General features: G+C 42.8%; 1 protein-coding gene across 6 annotated transcripts in view; it reads left to right on the top strand.

Annotated features, from left to right (window-relative positions):
- The window catches only part of ep300b (EP300 lysine acetyltransferase b), a 33,064-nt gene that overhangs the window by 2,494 nt on the left and 12,526 nt on the right, over window positions 1–18,044 (top strand). Inside the window, exons 2-20 of one of the 6 annotated variants that reach the window (XM_084037473.1) lie at window positions 1,567–2,174; window positions 3,809–3,985; window positions 5,270–5,564; window positions 5,946–6,059; window positions 6,207–6,446; window positions 6,708–6,813; window positions 6,939–7,067; window positions 7,759–7,876; window positions 8,020–8,203; window positions 8,532–8,609; window positions 9,399–9,472; window positions 9,841–9,993; window positions 10,323–10,937; window positions 11,391–11,642; window positions 11,749–11,944; window positions 12,544–12,695; window positions 14,805–15,047; window positions 15,940–16,028; window positions 17,100–17,180. In XM_084037473.1, coding sequence (XP_083893599.1) covers window positions 1,567–2,174; window positions 3,809–3,985; window positions 5,270–5,564; window positions 5,946–6,059; window positions 6,207–6,446; window positions 6,708–6,813; window positions 6,939–7,067; window positions 7,759–7,876; window positions 8,020–8,203; window positions 8,532–8,609; window positions 9,399–9,472; window positions 9,841–9,993; window positions 10,323–10,937; window positions 11,391–11,642; window positions 11,749–11,944; window positions 12,544–12,695; window positions 14,805–15,047; window positions 15,940–16,028; window positions 17,100–17,180 — 3,904 coding nt within the window. Of the gene's footprint in view, window positions 1–1,566; window positions 2,175–3,808; window positions 3,986–5,269; window positions 5,565–5,945; window positions 6,060–6,206; window positions 6,447–6,707; window positions 6,814–6,938; window positions 7,068–7,758; window positions 7,877–8,019; window positions 8,204–8,531; window positions 8,610–9,398; window positions 9,473–9,840; window positions 9,994–10,319; window positions 10,938–11,390; window positions 11,643–11,748; window positions 11,945–12,543; window positions 12,696–14,804; window positions 15,048–15,939; window positions 16,029–17,069; window positions 17,181–18,044 lie in introns of all 6 variants that reach the window. The other 5 variants (XM_084037474.1, XM_084037472.1, XM_084037476.1 and 2 more) reach the window with 5 other exon arrangements.

The raw sequence follows: 18,044 nt of genomic DNA, 5'->3' as shown, positions 1-18,044 counted from the left end.
TTAAAAACGCGAATAAACGAAGGGTCGAGGGCACGTACAACTTGAACCACGGGTTTCACGAATAGTCGGCAAACGTTGTAGCCGAAGTACCGTTTGCGAAGGAGCTTTGCGAGAAAGTAACGGTAACCGAGTAAGCTAGCTAACTAGCTAGGCAGACAACCGGACCGCCTCAGCTGGGCTCGGTAGCTGGCTAGCAAAGTAATTAAGTGATGTTTAACTAGCTAAACCCAATCGGACACCAGAGCAACATTTTTATCTCTGATAGTAAGCCCTTATGTTGTTGCACTGAACACGTTTAAGGCCGTGTGGCTCACTTGTTGTTCGCCGATGCTCCTGTTTTTATTGGTGCACTATTGTCGTACGCCAGCTAGCTATTGTTCGACACTTAATTAAAGTTGCGCAAACGTTGTCGCCCGAAGATGTAAATGTGCGGCATTTTTGACTGTGTTAATAGCGTCTAAATGAAAAGGCAAAAGCAAGCTCTGAAACGTCTTCTTTCATGTCTTTTTGTTCAAAGCCTTTTAGTTTCTTCAATTGTCCTACCAACGGATCCCATTCTTGTGCAGCCTCCATTGTTTGACTGCACGGTACCACCACGCTGCACTTTTTTGTTTTTGCCGTTTTTACGTTTCCAAAACGATTCTAAACGACACTTAACAATTTCCTAAACGGAACACTTTAACGCGTTTCACCTCCACCGCGAGTTAAAAGTTTTATTGCGAACTAATTAATTCACACGTATTGGGCAAGAGGCTCTCGGCATCACCTCCTTGATGCAGCGGGACACATGGATGACCATCATGATTTCGGCATTTAGTTGAGGCTATTTTTTCACTGAACATTAAACAATATGTAGAACATAAAGTGTTTATTATAAAACAAAAACATTTTAGTGTGTATGTCAACATTGCAAAGGTTGGAGGCTTTACCAGCAGCTCTCCAGCTGTGTCAGAAAATCAGTTAATGTGAATTTCAAGCATTTCCTATGGTATCTGAGCTCCCAATCCAGTGAGTTCACGGACTAAAACACTGGCACAGCATTTTCAAATCATGACATTGATTTTACCAAGGGAATTTGGTGAGATGGGGAAATGCCAGACATGGTTTCTGGTGGGCCACCCGAAGGGATAACCTGGGTTGTGGCCATTTAGTCAGAGGTCGCCAACATAATTAGAAAATAATTATGTTTGTAACTTCGGGTGCCTTTTTATGTTTTATGCTATTTCTGTCACATAACTGTAGATAGATCCACTGCACACACCTACCCAGGTACTTAGTGTTTACCCCTCTGCGGCTTCTCACTCTGACCATACTGCATTCACTCTCCAATGCTTGGCACCCCATCAAACCACAAACTGATGCCCAGGAGAGAAACCAGCTCGTGAGAGGCAGCTTGCTGTCCAGCTATGGGCTCCACATTGATGGTTGATCATTTTCTAACTAATGTCAGAATTGTACCACCAAAAATTGTAACTTCTTGTATTACAAATCCTACATTTTCTGAGCTATGTACCTAATCTTGATTTTTCTAGTTAGTAAATATTCTTCCTTTTCTTATGTGCCTAGATTTTGGTTCACTCTTTGACCTGGAGCATGATCTCCCAGATGAGCTCATCAGTTCCTCAGACCTGGGGCTGACAAATGGAGGGGATGTCAGCCAACTCCATACCAGTCTAGTAGGACTTGGAGGAGGGCTTGGTTTGGGAGGCCAGGATGCAGCTGCGAAACACAAACAGCTGTCTGAGCTTTTGCGTGCTGGAGCACCAGCTCAGCAGGGTGGCCCTACTTCCAACAACACAGCTCCCGGGGCTTCCATGGGGATGATGGGGGGTGTCGGTGTCTCCCCTGGTGGACCTCATGGCATGCCCCCCCAGGGCCAGCAGCAGCAACCTGGATTAATGCAGCAGGTTGGGATGGTTGGAGGGGTGGCAGCACTCAATCGGGCAGCTGCCATGATGGGTGCCCAGAAGGGCAACACTGGACAGCAGCAAGGCCTGATGGGTGGGCAGGTGATGAACGGCTCGCCACGAATAGGTTACCCTGGCAGTGCAGGCATGGGTAACAACAGTAATATGTTGGCAGAAACCCTACAGCAGCAGCAGCAGGGCAGTCAGCAAATGGGACATGGCGGTCAGGCAGGGATGAGACCACAACAACCCGGAGCACTGAACAAGGTAAGCACTTTTAACCCAGCAGGGTCAGGCATTGCAGATACTGTAGTTGTTGGCCAGAAATTGACATCTCAGCAACAACCATTTATAGAAAATGATCAACTGTGTTAGGCTGCAAATTTTACCTGAGGCCAAGATGTTTTAGATGCTGGCCCAAACAAAGTGTGGTTGTGGTTCTCTGAATCCCACACCTTCACGTAGTTTTCTGCAAATAACAAAATACTTATATTCATTTACACAAAAACTGTTTGGTGCATTGTTAAAGGGAAAACCAGCCATATATTGCCAGTGCAATGTTAACATTTACATATAAAAGTGGCATTAAAAATGTTCAACCAATATGTTATTAAAACTATGCTATGGTCGTTTGCCTGTTACACTATGTAAAATATTGACGTTAGTTTGAAATTGGTGCAAATGCAGTGGTAAAGCTATTAACATCTCTCATCCTCAACTGCTTATCCGGTGTTGGGTCGCTATTTCTCTGGATAGTTTGTTAAATTTGGTAAAGAAGTTTACAAAAGGAAGATTGGTGGTATTTACACTTTAAACGGCAGTTTAAACTTGTAGAAGTTGCTCATGTGAGACTGCTGAAGACTAGTTCTCCACCAGGTGCAGGAGTGAGTGTGGTTATGCGTTGGACTCTAAGCCGCATCACTGTTGGCTCTTTGGCATTGATGGTTAACCACCTTTCTTGTCAATATGCCACAGTGTTGATTGAAAGTGTGAAGGCAGTACTGCAAACAACTGAGTTTAATGTTTAAGCATAACTCTTTGCCATACCACGATGGAAGTGCACCAGCAAACAGAATCTTTTTAGTAATGCCCTGTAGTTAAATCCGTAAACTGCACGTGTTATCCATGTTCAATGTAGAGGAACCTGTGCGGTTTAAGTTATTTTCTGAGATGCCTGGACAGTTTCCATCCATCCATCGTCAATCGCTTATCCTGTTAAGGGTTGCAGAGGGGCTGGAGTGATCCCAGCTGACATTGGGTGAAGGCAGGGTACACCCTGGGCAGGGCACCAGTCTATCCCTGGCAGTTTAATGAGACTCTATTACTCACATAGCAACAATCAACAAATCGCTTCACATTTGTGCAATGCTGCTGTTAAAATAATGAATAGTTGGCCCAATACTGAAGTAAGGCTCGATCTGAAACCATAGTTGGTGACATTATTTCCAAAGCCCCAAAAGTGTCTTTTAGATTGTGTCTATGGTATTAAATTATTGTTGAGAGTAAAGTAAGCTCAGGAGGAACTCGTGTTGTAACTGAACGTCAAAATAGTAACTCATTATGAAGGAATAATTACCAGTAGTATCTGGTAACTGGAAAGTGGTATGTAGTTTTCCTAGCACCTTTTTCTCAGTAGACCTTGAAACACAATTTTAAAATAGTCTAATGTAGTTTGATGTCCATGTAGTCTGTAGTTGTTTTTGTAGTTTAAAAACTAATGTAAGAAGAATATATCGTAATACCTCCCCATATTTTTTTCATAGGTCAGGAAAAGTAATTGATTTGATCGTTAAACTATCTATTTCCTTCTCTCATGTCTCTCTTCCCTCCTGTCTGTCATCCTATTTCTTCCTTCTCATCTTTCGCATATCCTTTTGGCCTTCCCTCACCCTGCTCTCCAGATGAATATGATGGCCAATGCGGGCCCCTATGGTGGTCCGTACGGCCAGTCTGGCCAGGGGCAGCCTGGAGCAGGGCTGGGCCCACAACTCCAGAATAAGGCGGGCCTGCCCAACAATATGGCCACGCAGTTCAATATGGACAAAAAAGGACCACCGGGTCAAGGCATGCCTGGGATGGTAAGATTTTTATTTATTTTCAAAACAAAGATAATCTCTCTAACTGTCATAAAAAACACTTATATCACTGTAGGTTAAGCTGGCGTCTTTATTGAATTCTGTCAAACGTTCTAAACTAGAACACCATTCCTTGTATGTCCTCTTTGGAACCAGAAGCCCCTAAAGTCCCATTTCAAAGAGATTCCAGTTCTTGTTTAGAGGATAAGGTTAGAGGTGTTGTCACTTACTGGCAAAATACAAAAAACAACCATCACTGGAGCCCGACAATTTGAAAAATAAAATAGATAAAAAGTTTTAACATGTTGACATTGTTTACAATCCTACCTGAACATTCACTCAGTGATTGGCCAGATGTGTGGATGTAGGAAAAATGGGCAGGATGATGATCTCTTTAATGTGGCTGTTTTCCACAGTTGTACACATTTGCCATCAGATGTGATCTGACAACGTGTCATACTTGCCTTGAGTGCCACAGGTCACGAGATAATAACACATCCAAACTTTATTTTAATTTATTCTATATATTTTGTCATGACACCAGAGCCTTAATGCAAGTTGCTGTGATTGTATAATATTCTATTTCCCATCTCTGTGACACATCCCCTTGACTGCCTCCTAAGTCCTGGACCACTCTGAATGTTTTTTCTTTTTCTTTTTTTTCTTTTAAGTCTGTAAACTGTATGTGAATGTATAATCTGCCTCTAAAAATGTTGGAATGTTTGATTGTCGATTCAAACTCTATTTTCCTTCCTCTTTTTTTTTTTCTCGTGTGTCCCACTCTCTGACACATGCAATATCTCAAATGCCAATTATTCAAATCAGAGCTAGTCTGGTAGATCAACCGGGCTGATATTAGCTAATTGCAACAAATGTGTAGAGCAGAGATGCCAAACTAGGTTTGAGGTTAATATGAATCAATGTCTCTGTAGTAGTACATAGTTTGTCCACTAGAGAGAGGGGGAAAGCACATTCAGATGAAGACTTTCTTTATTATTTACAGAATTTTTTAGATTCTTGCCTTGGCTGTGTTTAATAAAAACTTGTTGCATGTTCTTTTGACACGTTATTTAAATATTATGTTGTATTATTACTATTATATTATACGTTATTTATGTTATTTTATATATCTATCTACACATGGTTATACTACTTATTTTGGAGTGAAAAAATCTATTATACATTTAACCATGATGACTACAAATTCAAAGAAAATTGATAATGAACACGTGATCATTCAGACTGGTTAACACTTGTCTATGCTTCCTCTCCCTTCTCTGTCCCAAGGCCTCGCAGCAGCCTGGAGCAGTTGGTGGCGTATCGGTCAGCGCAGCAGCAGTGGGAGGTGCACAGGTTGGGCTCACTGCCGTCGGGGCGGGTCCCGGCACAGCACCCCCTACCGCAGACCCAGAGAAACGGAAGCTGATTCAACAGCAGCTGGTCCTCTTGCTCCACGCTCACAAGTGCCAGAGGAGGGAGCAGGCCAACGGGGAAGTGCGGCAGTGCAACCTGCCCCACTGCCGCACCATGAAGAACGTGCTCAACCACATGACTCATTGCCAGGCTGGCAAGTCCTGCCAGGGTGAGTCTGTTGAATTATGCTGATTGCTGGTTTAATGGTGTATGGTTTGTATCATAAACACTAGGCAGTGTTTAAAGTGTGGGTGGGTGGGTGGTATCAGAGTTATTAACTCTTTAGCTGTCTGTTTTACTGTATTATTCCTTCCTTCTCTCATCTGGATGTAGTTTTATTGTACTGAATGACTTGTACAATAACGTTAGTCTCTGGCTTCTTTTGACTGTTTCCCCCTTTTCTCTCATCCTTGTCTCATTATTCACCTTCATCCTTCACTCTGTCACAATTTATCATTTCACTTCTTCTTTTTCTCCGTCCCTCTTCTCTCTTGTTCATACCTGTTCTGTTTTCTCAAACATCTCTCTGTTTCTGTCTCTTCTCCCCCAGTGGCACATTGTGCCTCATCCAGACAGATCATCTCTCATTGGAAGAATTGCACACGACATGACTGTCCTGTATGCCTCCCACTGAAAAACGCTGGCGACAAGAGGAACCAGCAGTGTGAGTTTTCCTCACTTTGTGGCCGTGTTTTACATATTATCTACTATGACATCATTGACAATCTGTAACCAAACAGTAATGTGCTTGACTGTCGGCTTGAATCCACCGATGTTCATCCTCTTTTACCTCTTTCCACTCTCTTGACAGCTCTTGTTAACAGTGCAGGAGTGGGTTTGGTGAACTCTTTAGGTTCAGGGGTGCCTGGTGGACAGTCGAACACTCCGAACCTGAACCCTCCCAACCAGATCGACCCCAGCTCCATAGAGAGGGCCTACGCTGCACTAGGCCTCACTTACCAGGGCAACCAGATACCACAGCAGACGTCACAGGGCAACATGTCAAACCAGGGGCTGCCTGGGCAGCCTGGGATGAGGAGTCTAAACATGGGTTAGTTTGCAATGCCATTGTGCTTTTACAAATGAAGTGGTAACCTACTAGGACTATCACTGAGCATGGACGTTCACTCATGATCTTACTGACAACATGTTCCAGATGTTTCTGAGCTTTGAAGGGCATCTCATGTTTTTTATTAGTGAATGGGGCCAAGTTGGGTCACATCTTATGTTGGTACAAGATCTTGTCAGCAATTTAATTTCTCATTAAATCATATCCTTTAAACTCTATAATTACAACTCTAACTCTTTTCAGGTGCAAACTCTATGGGAGTGAATGGTGGAGTGGGTGTTCAGTCCCCCAATCAGCAGTCCAACCTACTGCCGAACGCCCTGTTGCACGGCAGCATGAATGCACAGAGGTAGGACTGCTTTTCATTGGTCAGGCTGCTGCCATGTAACAGATTTTAAGAAAGTCAGAATTAGTTCCATATTGGCTGAGATCTTACTCCTTCCTTCCCTCCCTTCTTGTCTATCATTTTTCCAGTTTGATGAACGATGGTGTAGGGAACCTGGGCTCCATGCCTACGGCAACTCCTCCTTCTGCTGCAGGCATGAGGAAGTCTTGGCATGAAGACATTACACAGGACCTCCGCAACCACCTTGTTCACAAGCTGTGAGTCTGCTGTGTCTTGCAAGCGCCCCTGAGAAATTTTAGTATGGCCAGGAGCTAAATAAGCAAACTAATAACCACAGGTACTGTGACTAGGAAATGCAGCTTAGCTTCTAACCAGAAGTGCAAAGTGCAGCAAAATGCAGAGTAATAAATATTAGAGCTAACCCATCTTAGTTGATTAGTCGATTAATCAGTCTAGGTCAACTAAGATCTCTTTACTTGGAAAGTTGACTAATGAATGACTCATTTCCTAGAAACTAATGCGCACATCTCTGCTAACACAAGATTTAAAGTTGTGCTTTTGCATGATTCTATGTGGAGAAACTGTTTTACAGATCTGTGGATTAAATCAACTAATTGATTAGTTGACAAAATCATATGTTGGTCAACTTAGAACTTCTTTTGTCAAGGATAGCCCTAATGTACATGTGTATGAACGGGATGAAATGTATAATACATGGGAAGTGTCCAGAAATAAGTAGTAGTACAAGAAATACTGATTGTAAGACATGATATATAGAATTAACCGCTAGAGGTACATTATGAATACAGTCTATACAGTATAGATCACACATGTACAGTATAGACAGTGGTGTCCGATCATAATCAGCACTGGGTGTTATTTTTGTGCCTCTTTCCTCAAGTTAATTGTATCTGTGTGTCCTTCTTGTTTGTGCATGTGTGAGAGTAGTGTGCAGGCAATCTTCCCCACTCCTGATCCAGCGGCCCTGAAGGATCGGCGGATGGAGAATCTGGTGGCTTACGCCCGAAAAGTAGAAGGAGACATGTATGAGTCAGCCAATAGTAGGGTAAGAAACGACATTTACAGAGTGTGAGGTCTTGTGGTATGACCATCACTTTCCAATTAAGGGATGAAGAAATACAATATTTTTTTGCACTCTTGCAATGTGTCCTGCAACATCCTCTCTCCCTCCTGACATATACCTTGTAGGCGGAATACTACCATCTGCTGGCAGAGAAGATCTATAAGATCCAAAAGGAGCTGGAGGAAAAGAGAAGGACACGACTCCAGAAGCAGGGCATGATGCCCGGCCAACCTGGCATAGCCTCTCCAGGGCTCCCACAGGTGCCTCCCAGCATGGGACAGCCACCCATGGCCCCTGGGCAACCCCCAAGTAAGTAAACGTACTGTTTTAACTCCCTCACACCCATCTTTGTGCACCTAAACACTTATGAATGCATGCACATATACTGCTAAACTTTTGGATCTGTCATATTCATGTCCTGGCACGTGTCTATACACACATGATTGTGGAAAATAATTTTTGAAGCGGAATAAGCACATTTGCACACCAGTTGTCTCTTAAACGTATACGTTTGTTTCCCCCACTCTACAGTTTTTAACTTTTTTTTAAAAATATCTTTTAGTCGTCTCTGGTTTTATTGATATTGATGATCTGAAGACAATATCTTTGATTCCTGTAATTCTTTTCACTTGGTCAGATGGTCCTCATGCTGATCCGTCCATGGTCCGACCAGCTGGACCCAATCAGATGGTCAACAGGATGCAGAACCCAGCAGGTATGTCTCTAATTAGTGTAAATGACATTGCTGCAAATGCAGCCAGACTTACAGAAATGTATTGTTAAGGTTAATACAAATACAGAATTCTGAATAGAGTATATATTGATTGCAAAAGAGTAGGTTTAAAAGCATTCCTAGTTAATAATTTCTCACTTTTTTAGTGGTATCTAGCCTGGCAGATAATTTTGGTTTAGTTAGAGATAGTTTAGATATATGTCCCTGGGATAGCTGCCACCCAAATACAACAGTGGTGAATCCCACTTTATGGGTTCAGAAACTTGCATTTAAAAACTGGTCATCCGGGGCATGGGATAGCTCAGTCAGTAGAGTTGGTGCCCCATGTACCGAGACTGAGTCCTCTCTGCAAAAGGGCAAAAAAACAACTGGTCATCCACACATCTTCATCAGTGTGAACCAGAGCTGCCACATTTTCCAAAAAGTTACATGAGCATGTAATGAATGTTTAAATAAATGTGAATGCACCCATGTTGCCTATTCTAAAATATTGTTAAGCTCTAGAACACCAGATTTTTCTCAGATGGATTGTATCCTATATTATAACTGTATTTTGAAATAATACTAGAATTGAAGACACTGCTTGGCTGCAGTGAGTACAATGAGATTTGTTGAGGGGGGTGTTTGTTTTTGCACACTACACCCCGCAGTTTATTACCTTGCAGGAGTACAAAGCATGTCCAGATTCAAACGGTAATGAAAAGTGACCGCCCCAGTGTGAACAAACCTCTCTTTTTGACATGCCTCATTTCTGTCCTTCTTCACTTCTAGGAATGAACCAGTTTGGTCAGATGGGGATGCAGTCGATGGGTCAGAGGTCTCCTCTTCATGTTCCAATGAACCAGGTTGGCATCGCTGACACCGTCACTATTACAGATAACTTAGGGTTATGTGAAGCTTGCAGATGATTGATGATGTTGTTCCAAAATTGATATTTGGAGGCCTCCTAAAGGTTTAGATGATTTTCCTCTCCTGACCTCTGCGCTGTGAGTAATCTCAGCTGTGATTGGTGTGTAGGACAGTACACACAATGAAATGGAGAAACCACAAATGGTGTACTGCATTTTACATTTGCATTAACAAAATAATTTAAAGTCCAGTTAAAAATATATTTTTTAACCATTTTTTTTCTTCAAATCTTTATATTGCTGTTTGCCGAAATGATAGCTTATTTATCCAAGACTTCACACATCCCTTATTGTCTAATTTCCAGATGGGCATGGGAGGAACAAGGATGGGACAGCCAAATGCCACACAGTTACAGAACCAGTACCTCCCTCCGGGACAGTTTCCCGGGTCCAGTCCTGGACTTGGTTCTGGTCCTGTTGGTATGAACCAGCAAGGAGCACAGACTGCTGTGCCACCGGTAAGGATTGAGTGACAGAGTGACGGTACCTTGTAATTTTTGGCAGATAATTCAAGACCACTGTTAGAGACAATAAATAACTGCAATCCATCTCTATCTAGAAGTGTTAAGACTTGGTTGTCTTCCCTATTTAATTAATTATTGGTATAGGTTTCTGAGAGACGGATTGTAAATAAAGTGTTGGGACTCAGAAGTTCCAGAGTTGTACCTGGTAAAACCAAAAGCTATAATTAGTCAGACCCTCTTTCATTGCTTCTCCCACACTCTGGAGGTCTACCCAAAATTCCTCTGAGAAAGACTTCTAACCTCTGCCCTATCTTCTGTAGCAGAACCAGATGTCAACGCCTCCTTCCCTCCCAGCCAGCAGCCCTGCAGCACAGTCTGTGTCTTCTGCTCCAGGGTCTGCAGCCCCTGTGGGCTCTGTGGGGTCTGGATGTGCCAGTGGTGCCGGCCCTCTACTCAATCTGCCTCCATCCTCCACCCCCACCCAGCCTAACTCGTACCCTCACTGCCCACCCCTCCGAACAAACTCCCCCTCACCGGCACGCAGTTTAACACCTCAACCGCATCAAACACCCCCCACGTTACCTCGATCTCAGACCCCACAGCCACAGACTCCCAGCACACCCCAGCTGCCCCCTCCACAGCACCCGCAGCAGCAGCAGCAGCAGCAGCAGCAGCAGCAGCAGCAACAACAACAACAACAACAGCAACAACAACAACAACAACAACAACAACAGCAACAACAACAGCAACAACAACAACAACAGCAACAAGCTTCGCAGCAGCAGCCGCCGTCGGGGCAGGTGCTTAACTCTGAGAAGGCCAATCAGCTTCCACAGCAGACACATGGGGGTGTGGCCTCCTCAGGCCCCCAAGCAGGTCAAGCTTCTTCAGTGCCTACCCAGAATGCTCATGTGCCATTGCAGCGGCCGCAGACCCCAGTGAGTAGATCACCCTTCTTTCACTGCCCACTCTGTTCCCAACCCAGACATGTTGTTATTAAACCTCCTTTAAGTCTTATTCAGTGATGCTCATGGCTTCCTGGTTGCTCTGCTCTAGTGAGCCCTCGGTTACACGTAGTAGAAGATCCCTCTTATACTTGCATGCAAGTTTGTTTTCTCTTACTCACTGGGATTAAGAAAAATGCATACAGATTAAACGAAAAAAGCATTTTCATGGAAAAGAGAAGTCTGGGAAAGTTGAGGCTTTACAAATGAATGTATGGGCTTCAGAATAGTTCATTTTACTCTGAAGAATAAAATAAATTTGAGTAAGAATTGGATGGAAAAAGTCCTTGAATTGGATTAGAAACCCAACAAAATATGAATGAGTTGTTTTTGTGGATTCTAACTTGCCATTTCTAAACTCTTTCTTCATCTGTCTTTTTACCTAAGCTTACTCCGAAGACTTCTCTGACAGCAGATGGCCAGGTTTCCTCTCCAGGCTCGGTCAGCAGCAACGCCAATCCCAGTTCCCAGCTCACCCTGGCGGATGGCCCTGCTCCCAGCCAGGAAGATGTCAAAATGGAGGTGAAGAAGCAGGAGGAGGACGACGATGATGACGATGAAGGGGCCGAACTCGAAGGAGAGGGCAAGGGGAAGATGGGCAAGGGTCAGCATGATGTGAAGACGGAGGAGAAACCAGAGGTAAGATTGTCCAAGTCTAAATCCTAAACTTTGAGGTCATATTCAGATTTATAAGAATCACATGGATAAGGAATTCCTTGTACTGACACTTGAATCTTCCTCTCAGATAAAGAAAGAGAAGCCATCAGGTGATGGGTGTAAAGGCGAGCCCATGGATACATCTTCGTTCTCGGCATCCTCGTCTGCAGTAAAGAGTGAAGACAAGAAGCCGGAGGTGAAGAAAGAGCCCAAAGAGGAAGAGGAGGGGTCAGGATCAATAGCCAACAGCAGTTCCCCAGCCAGCGCTCAGAGCAAGAAGAAAAGTAAGTTTGGAACTTCACTCTGTTGATGAGACAACTCTACCTGCACATCGATGAGTCACTGCAGTATCCAAAAGGTGTACTCAAGTAAAAGGACTATTACAAACATCAATTCTAGTATAAGTGAAAACATGAATGTTCTGCATAGAGTTTTGATACATGTATTTGCATCGTTGACCAGTACCAAGCCACCGTGGCGTCCAAAATGGAGGAAACTGTCATAGCTTACTGTGTTACACCATTACATTTTATTAAAGCTCCTCCGCCAGAGTTGAAACTTCTCCACAAAACAGAATTGTTTTAAAGGTACAAATAAATCTATGTGTGTACTTATAGTCCCGTTTGCGACCGAGCTATGCTTCTATACTGTATCTAAAAAAACAAGCTTCCGGCCCCACCGGTTTCACATGAAAGAGCGACAACTTAAAACTGCGATACATCTGATGTGTGCTATTGCCGTCATTCAATGCACTACATGATGTGGTCAGTGGAGTTTCACTACCAGCCTTAAATATAGCAGAGAAGAGGCCTCTTCTCCAAATACCTTCCGTCTCTAAATCTCTTTGATTCCTCATTGGTTTTTCTCACTCAATCTTTACTAGTCTTTAAGCCGGAGGAGCTGCGTCAGGCTCTGATGCCCACCTTGGAAGCTTTGTATCGGCAGGACCCTGAGTCCCTTCCCTTCCGCCAGCCGGTGGACCCCCAGTTACTGGGAATACCCGTACGTATTCGAACTAGTAACAAAACTAACCTGGTAAGGGACTGCACTGGCTGCCATTTTGCTTCAACTCCTCTGAAAACGTAGCTTTTTTGTTTGTTTTCCTTTTTCATCTTTTTATATATTTTTCCTCTTTTGTCATAGTTGTCATATATTCTGGATTTATTTTATTCATCTGCTTCTAGTTTCTTTAATCTTTTAGTTGAGTTTTCCCATTGCATGTCAGAAATTTAGATTTGTGAACAGTGTGTATGTGTTCTTTTTTTTTAAACTTGTCATTTGTAAATCAAAGCAAAGACTCTTATGAACATTTAACTTTACTTTGATGGAACTGTGGTGAAGGATAAAAAGTAAATGATGCATAAAAATCTGATATAAAACATTTAAAGTCGACAGGTTGACATTGAAATTTAGGTTTTTGTGCTGAGAGCTGGATCATTTTAATTGATTATAATCTAAAAATATTACTACATATTACATGACCAAAGCATCCATCAAAGTATTAAGACAAACAGCTATAGATTAATGAAGCATGTCTCCAAATACAATAGGGAGACGATAATTGAGACATTTCATTACTATGCATTTTAATAAGCAAAATTAGCTTTAAGCTGCAACAACAGTTCACGAGCCAGTTGCTTTCATTTATCACTTTAATTTGTTTGACTTTGGCCCTTTGACGTCAAATTTCAGGTTTTAATTTGAATCATGATTTTTGTAGTTTTCATCCCAGTATCCATTGCTAGCTTTCTAGTTCAGTTCCTCACCAGTAGTAGTGTGTCGGTGTTCAGATGGGCAGTGTGTCGAGGTGGGACAATACCTTTGACCCTGATTGTATCCAAATGAGGGGGGGAGAGAGCAAGTATTTGATTCAATTTAAGACTCTGTATGTACTTGCATACAGTTAAAATGCCTCATGCAATGTGAAGTTCAATAAATGCCATTTTAAGAGCAGTGATGAGCGAGCACCATGCTATTGGCTCACCTCTCTCCAGGAATCTCCACAGTCAAGTGATGCAGCTTTCTACTGTTGTATAATTATATAACAGACACACATTCGGCCACTTGAAAGTGTGAGTTGCTTACAAACCAGTGGGATTTTCTAAAAAAGTGTAATGATATACATTTGGCTGTAGGTTAACACATGTAATATTAATCACTCGTTCAAGCGAGTGGTTCCATTCAGAGACTGAGGGTCTGTTTCCTAACTGTTGCCATGGTGACATTGAGATGGACCCTGGTCTTTGAAACTCACGCCTCCTCTTATTTGTTTTGGTTGAATCCCCAAAAAGCTTTTCTTTTCTTCGCCCTCTTCTCTTCTCCTTTCTCAAATGGTGTTTTAGTTTGAGAGGAATCAGAGGACAGATGACGGGAAAAGAAACGACTTGGAGACTCATCCGTCCCTCTTACATTTGCTTCCCCTCAGCACTGTTGGCTTTAACTCTGCCATCATATTGCCACTCCTGTTGCTGGCGTGGTTAATGCCAACCACTATGTTGCTAAAAGCAGTAAATCTCTGTTGGCTTGTTGCTGTTGCCAGTTGCCACTGCTCTGTTCTTCTTGGTTTTGCACCCTAATTGCTTTCCGGGCCTGAAAGCTTTGTTTGCTTTCAGATATCAGCAGAAAACCATGTTAGCATTGTGTGGCAGAATTAGCAAAAAAGTTTCTGAAACTAGTTGATAGTTAATGATTTTCCCAAGGCTTCAGTTGCAGTAGGAAATGTAAAATGGCAACTCACATTTTAGCTAGATTTTTTTGTAATATTATTTTAGACAGCAATTCACAGTACAGATAGGGACTTGAATTTTAGTGTAGGGTGCAAAGCAGAGAGCTGGAGGGCAGAAGTTGTCATGTCTCTCTGTTTGCACGCGAACCTTCTTCTCTGCAGCGCTCAACAACATTGTCCCCCTGCACCCTCTTCTCTCCCTACTCTGGTCCCACCTGGTTGACTGCGACGCCTTCCTCACACCTTTACCTGATGACCACAACTTTGATGACAATGATGATCATTATCTTCTTCCCCCCCCATCTCTTTTACCTTGGTCTCTTGGATGAATAAACCCTTCCACCATCCGACTTCCATGCTGACCCTTCTCAACTTTACCTCAACCCACCACTTCAATCCGGATGACGACCCTCCCCAAGCAGGACTATTTTGACATTGTGAAGAACCCCATGGACCTGTCGACCATCAAGCGGAAGCTGGACACGGGGCAGTATCAAGAGCCTTGGCAGTACGTGGAGGATATTTGGCTGATGTTCAACAATGCCTGGCTGTACAACCGCAAGACGTCCCGCGTCTACAAGTACTGCTCCAAGCTGGCTGAGGTGTTTGAGACGGAGATCGATCCTGTCATGCAGGGCCTGGGATACTGTTGTGGGAGGAAGGTGAGACACCGTTTTTCAAAACTCATGTGGTCCCAGTCCAGGAATATTTTTTCTAAGTCAAGACATTTTGCTTGTATTTTTTTATTTATCTAATTTATGTTCATGATGGGGTTTTAAATACACTTTTTTTGTAGTTGTCTTTGGGGAAAATATGCATGTTTGCTTTCTGGTGGAGAGTTTGATGAGAACATTGATACCACTGTCGATGTATGCACGGTAAATATGAAGCTAAAGAAAATTGTTGCCAGTGCTAGTACGGGTGCTTTGACTTGGCTTGCAAACTTGTTGAATATTGTATACATTTCAAGAATGGGTACCGGACAAAAATAGCTCCTCGCCTGCCATGTTCATGAAAATAATAAGAAAATTCTTCTACACATGCATCCAGTCTTACACCTTATCTTCAGTTGAGTTTTATAGCAGTTGGCATCCATAATTGTTGCATTACTGTTTTTTGCCCGATATATTCTGGCAATTCGGTGTGTGCAAAGGTGCAAAGCAGAAATGTTCAAGTGTGAATCGTCACGAGCAGTGCCCGAAAGGTTTTCCCAATAACTTATTGGGAAGTATGTGTAAAAGAGTCCTTAGTTTCCAGTATTTATGCTGAGCTGGCCAGTGGCTGTCTGACTGAGTGCTATCAAAATTCTCGCCTACAGTTACTCCACCAGAAAGTGTATACAAGTATTTCCCAAATGTTTGAGCTACTCTTTTAAGAGGTAAGATTACGGTAAATTTTAGGCAGTGTGACCACATAAATGAGTCAGAGAACTCATTAAAACATGCTGGTGTGTTTTGATCTGTGAGTTTGTCTATGTGGATCATGGTACTTTATGCTTGTGTGAGTAGTGATGTCTGAAAACAACTTTTTCTTTTTGTCTCTTTATTGTTGCAGTTTGAGTTTTCCCCTCAAACTCTATGCTGCTATGGAAAACAATTATGTACCATCCAACGGGACGCTGCTTATTTTAGCTACCAGAACAGGTAAGGGCTTTCGGCACATTGGAACACAAGCACACACGGCATTCAGAAATGTTATATTAACATTTAGACATTATGCTGTGAAAAGGCAGCCCATGACATCAGCTTGTTTTGTGTCTGGTTCTATCTTGCACATTGATTATATTTCCTACTTGCAATCAGTGCAATCACAGATGAGCTTTAATTTGGCTTCAAATGGTTACCCTGGCACCATCTTCATAGATGACCGTTTTCATGGTGTTGTCATTCATAAAGTGGGCTCCTGTCTTCTCCAGCAGTTATATTCCCACTGAGTAAACTTGAGTGCACAACACACATGACTGCTTGCATTTTCTGATAACTTGCATAAATGAATAGAAGGGGGGGGGAGGGTATCCATTCTCGCCACCAGAAGAAATGTTCCCACTTTATAAATGAACTGAAAGGATGATGGGTCTCTGTTGCTTTACCATTAATTTTTTTCCTCATCCACCCTTTCATGTTCGGAGACTCGTATCCCCATCCCCCTCCTCCTCCACAGCTCCTAGTGGTCTCTCATGTTGCTGTAATGTTGTTGTTGTTTACCACTGAACGTCTGACGCTAATCTTTGCTTTGCCTTGGCTCTCTGTCCTCTGTTGGTTGTTGTTCACATCCTGTCCGTCCATCCCTCTTCCATGTCCCCCCTCTCCCTCTGTCCCCTACATTGTCTTCGTCTGACCTGTAACGATTTATTTCACGCTTTTTTTAATATTAATTTTGACCTTCCCATCTCCGTCTCCCCTTCCCTTCTCCCCTTCTCTCCCTCCTTTTTAACGCTTGTGATGTCTGCATTGGCCTGTTTTGGTGTGACCAATCATCCACTCCAAAATTTGCGCGCAAAATCAAAACACCCGCCCACACAAAAACCCTGCATCACGATTGGCTGCTTCCTCCTGGCGACGACCTACCTTGCCCTCTGCCTCCTCCTGTGTGTCCGCCCCCTGGCCTGTCCTGCCCTGCCCTGATTGGCGGCTGCTTCTTCGTGCCCTCTCTGTGATTGGCTGTGCTGATGACGAACGGTGTAGTTCACCAAAATATGGGCTTCTTGCTGACAGGTACCACTTCTGTGAGAAGTGTTTCAACGAAATCCAGAGCGAGAGTGTTTCCTTGGGGGACGACCCCTCCCAGCCTCAGACGTGAGTACCATCACACTCCTGCCTTGCTTTCACACTCACACAGCAGACAATCACACTCTCAAATCAAAACTTAGAGGTTCTCAAGTAATACTCGCCACATGAGCAGATACGCAATTGTATTAGAAATATCAAAGATCTATTGTACCACCTGTTATGACTTTTTTGGGGGAATCTAACCCCCAATAAAGTTAATATTGCAAAAGACTGTACAGGCATGAATTTATGTTTAATCTAACCTTTATTAATCCCAAGAGGGGAAATCTGTTTTTTGCAGCTGCACAAGATTAGCCTGTTATTCCTGGCGTTCAACTAAGTCACTGTCGAGTCACGTAACGGTGCTGGACGCAGAACGAATAATAGATTTTGCAGCTGCAAACTTAGCTTTCTCAGTCAATATTAGAATGCACTGAGGAATTTCTTTCTTTCATTTGCTATCAATACTGATTGGATATCCACACAAAAGGTGGCTAATTTACCCTTTAAGTAGCTTTGGGGTCAAGTATTTGGTATCTGCTTATTCAGGTTGGTCAGTGAAGAAGCACTCACATTACACCTCATGGCTGTGCATGCACAATTTTCCTGAAGTTCTATTGAGCTGCAATGATTAATCGATTAGTCAAATTAATTGGCTAACTATTTGATAATGTGTTGCTCAGTGGGGTTTAAAGGGCTTAAATATTGTGAATGTTTTAGCTAAGCTTTAGTTTTGATTGGGGGTAACAATTGAAATGTGTAAGATACATCAAACAATCCGTAAAGAAAAGTTAGATGCATGAAGTCTTCCTTTCTTCAGTCATATCATTATTTCAATATGTCTATGATCTTAACCATGTTGTATTAAAAACTGTTACACAAGCAAAGAGT

Source organism: Eutrigla gurnardus, assembly GCF_963514095.1.
Source record: "Eutrigla gurnardus genome assembly, chromosome: 20".
In the NCBI taxonomy this organism is placed as follows: Eukaryota; Metazoa; Chordata; class Actinopteri; order Perciformes; family Triglidae; genus Eutrigla; species Eutrigla gurnardus.
The sequence above is the reverse complement of the archived record's forward strand: the minus strand, read 5'-3'. Positions and strand labels throughout refer to the sequence as shown.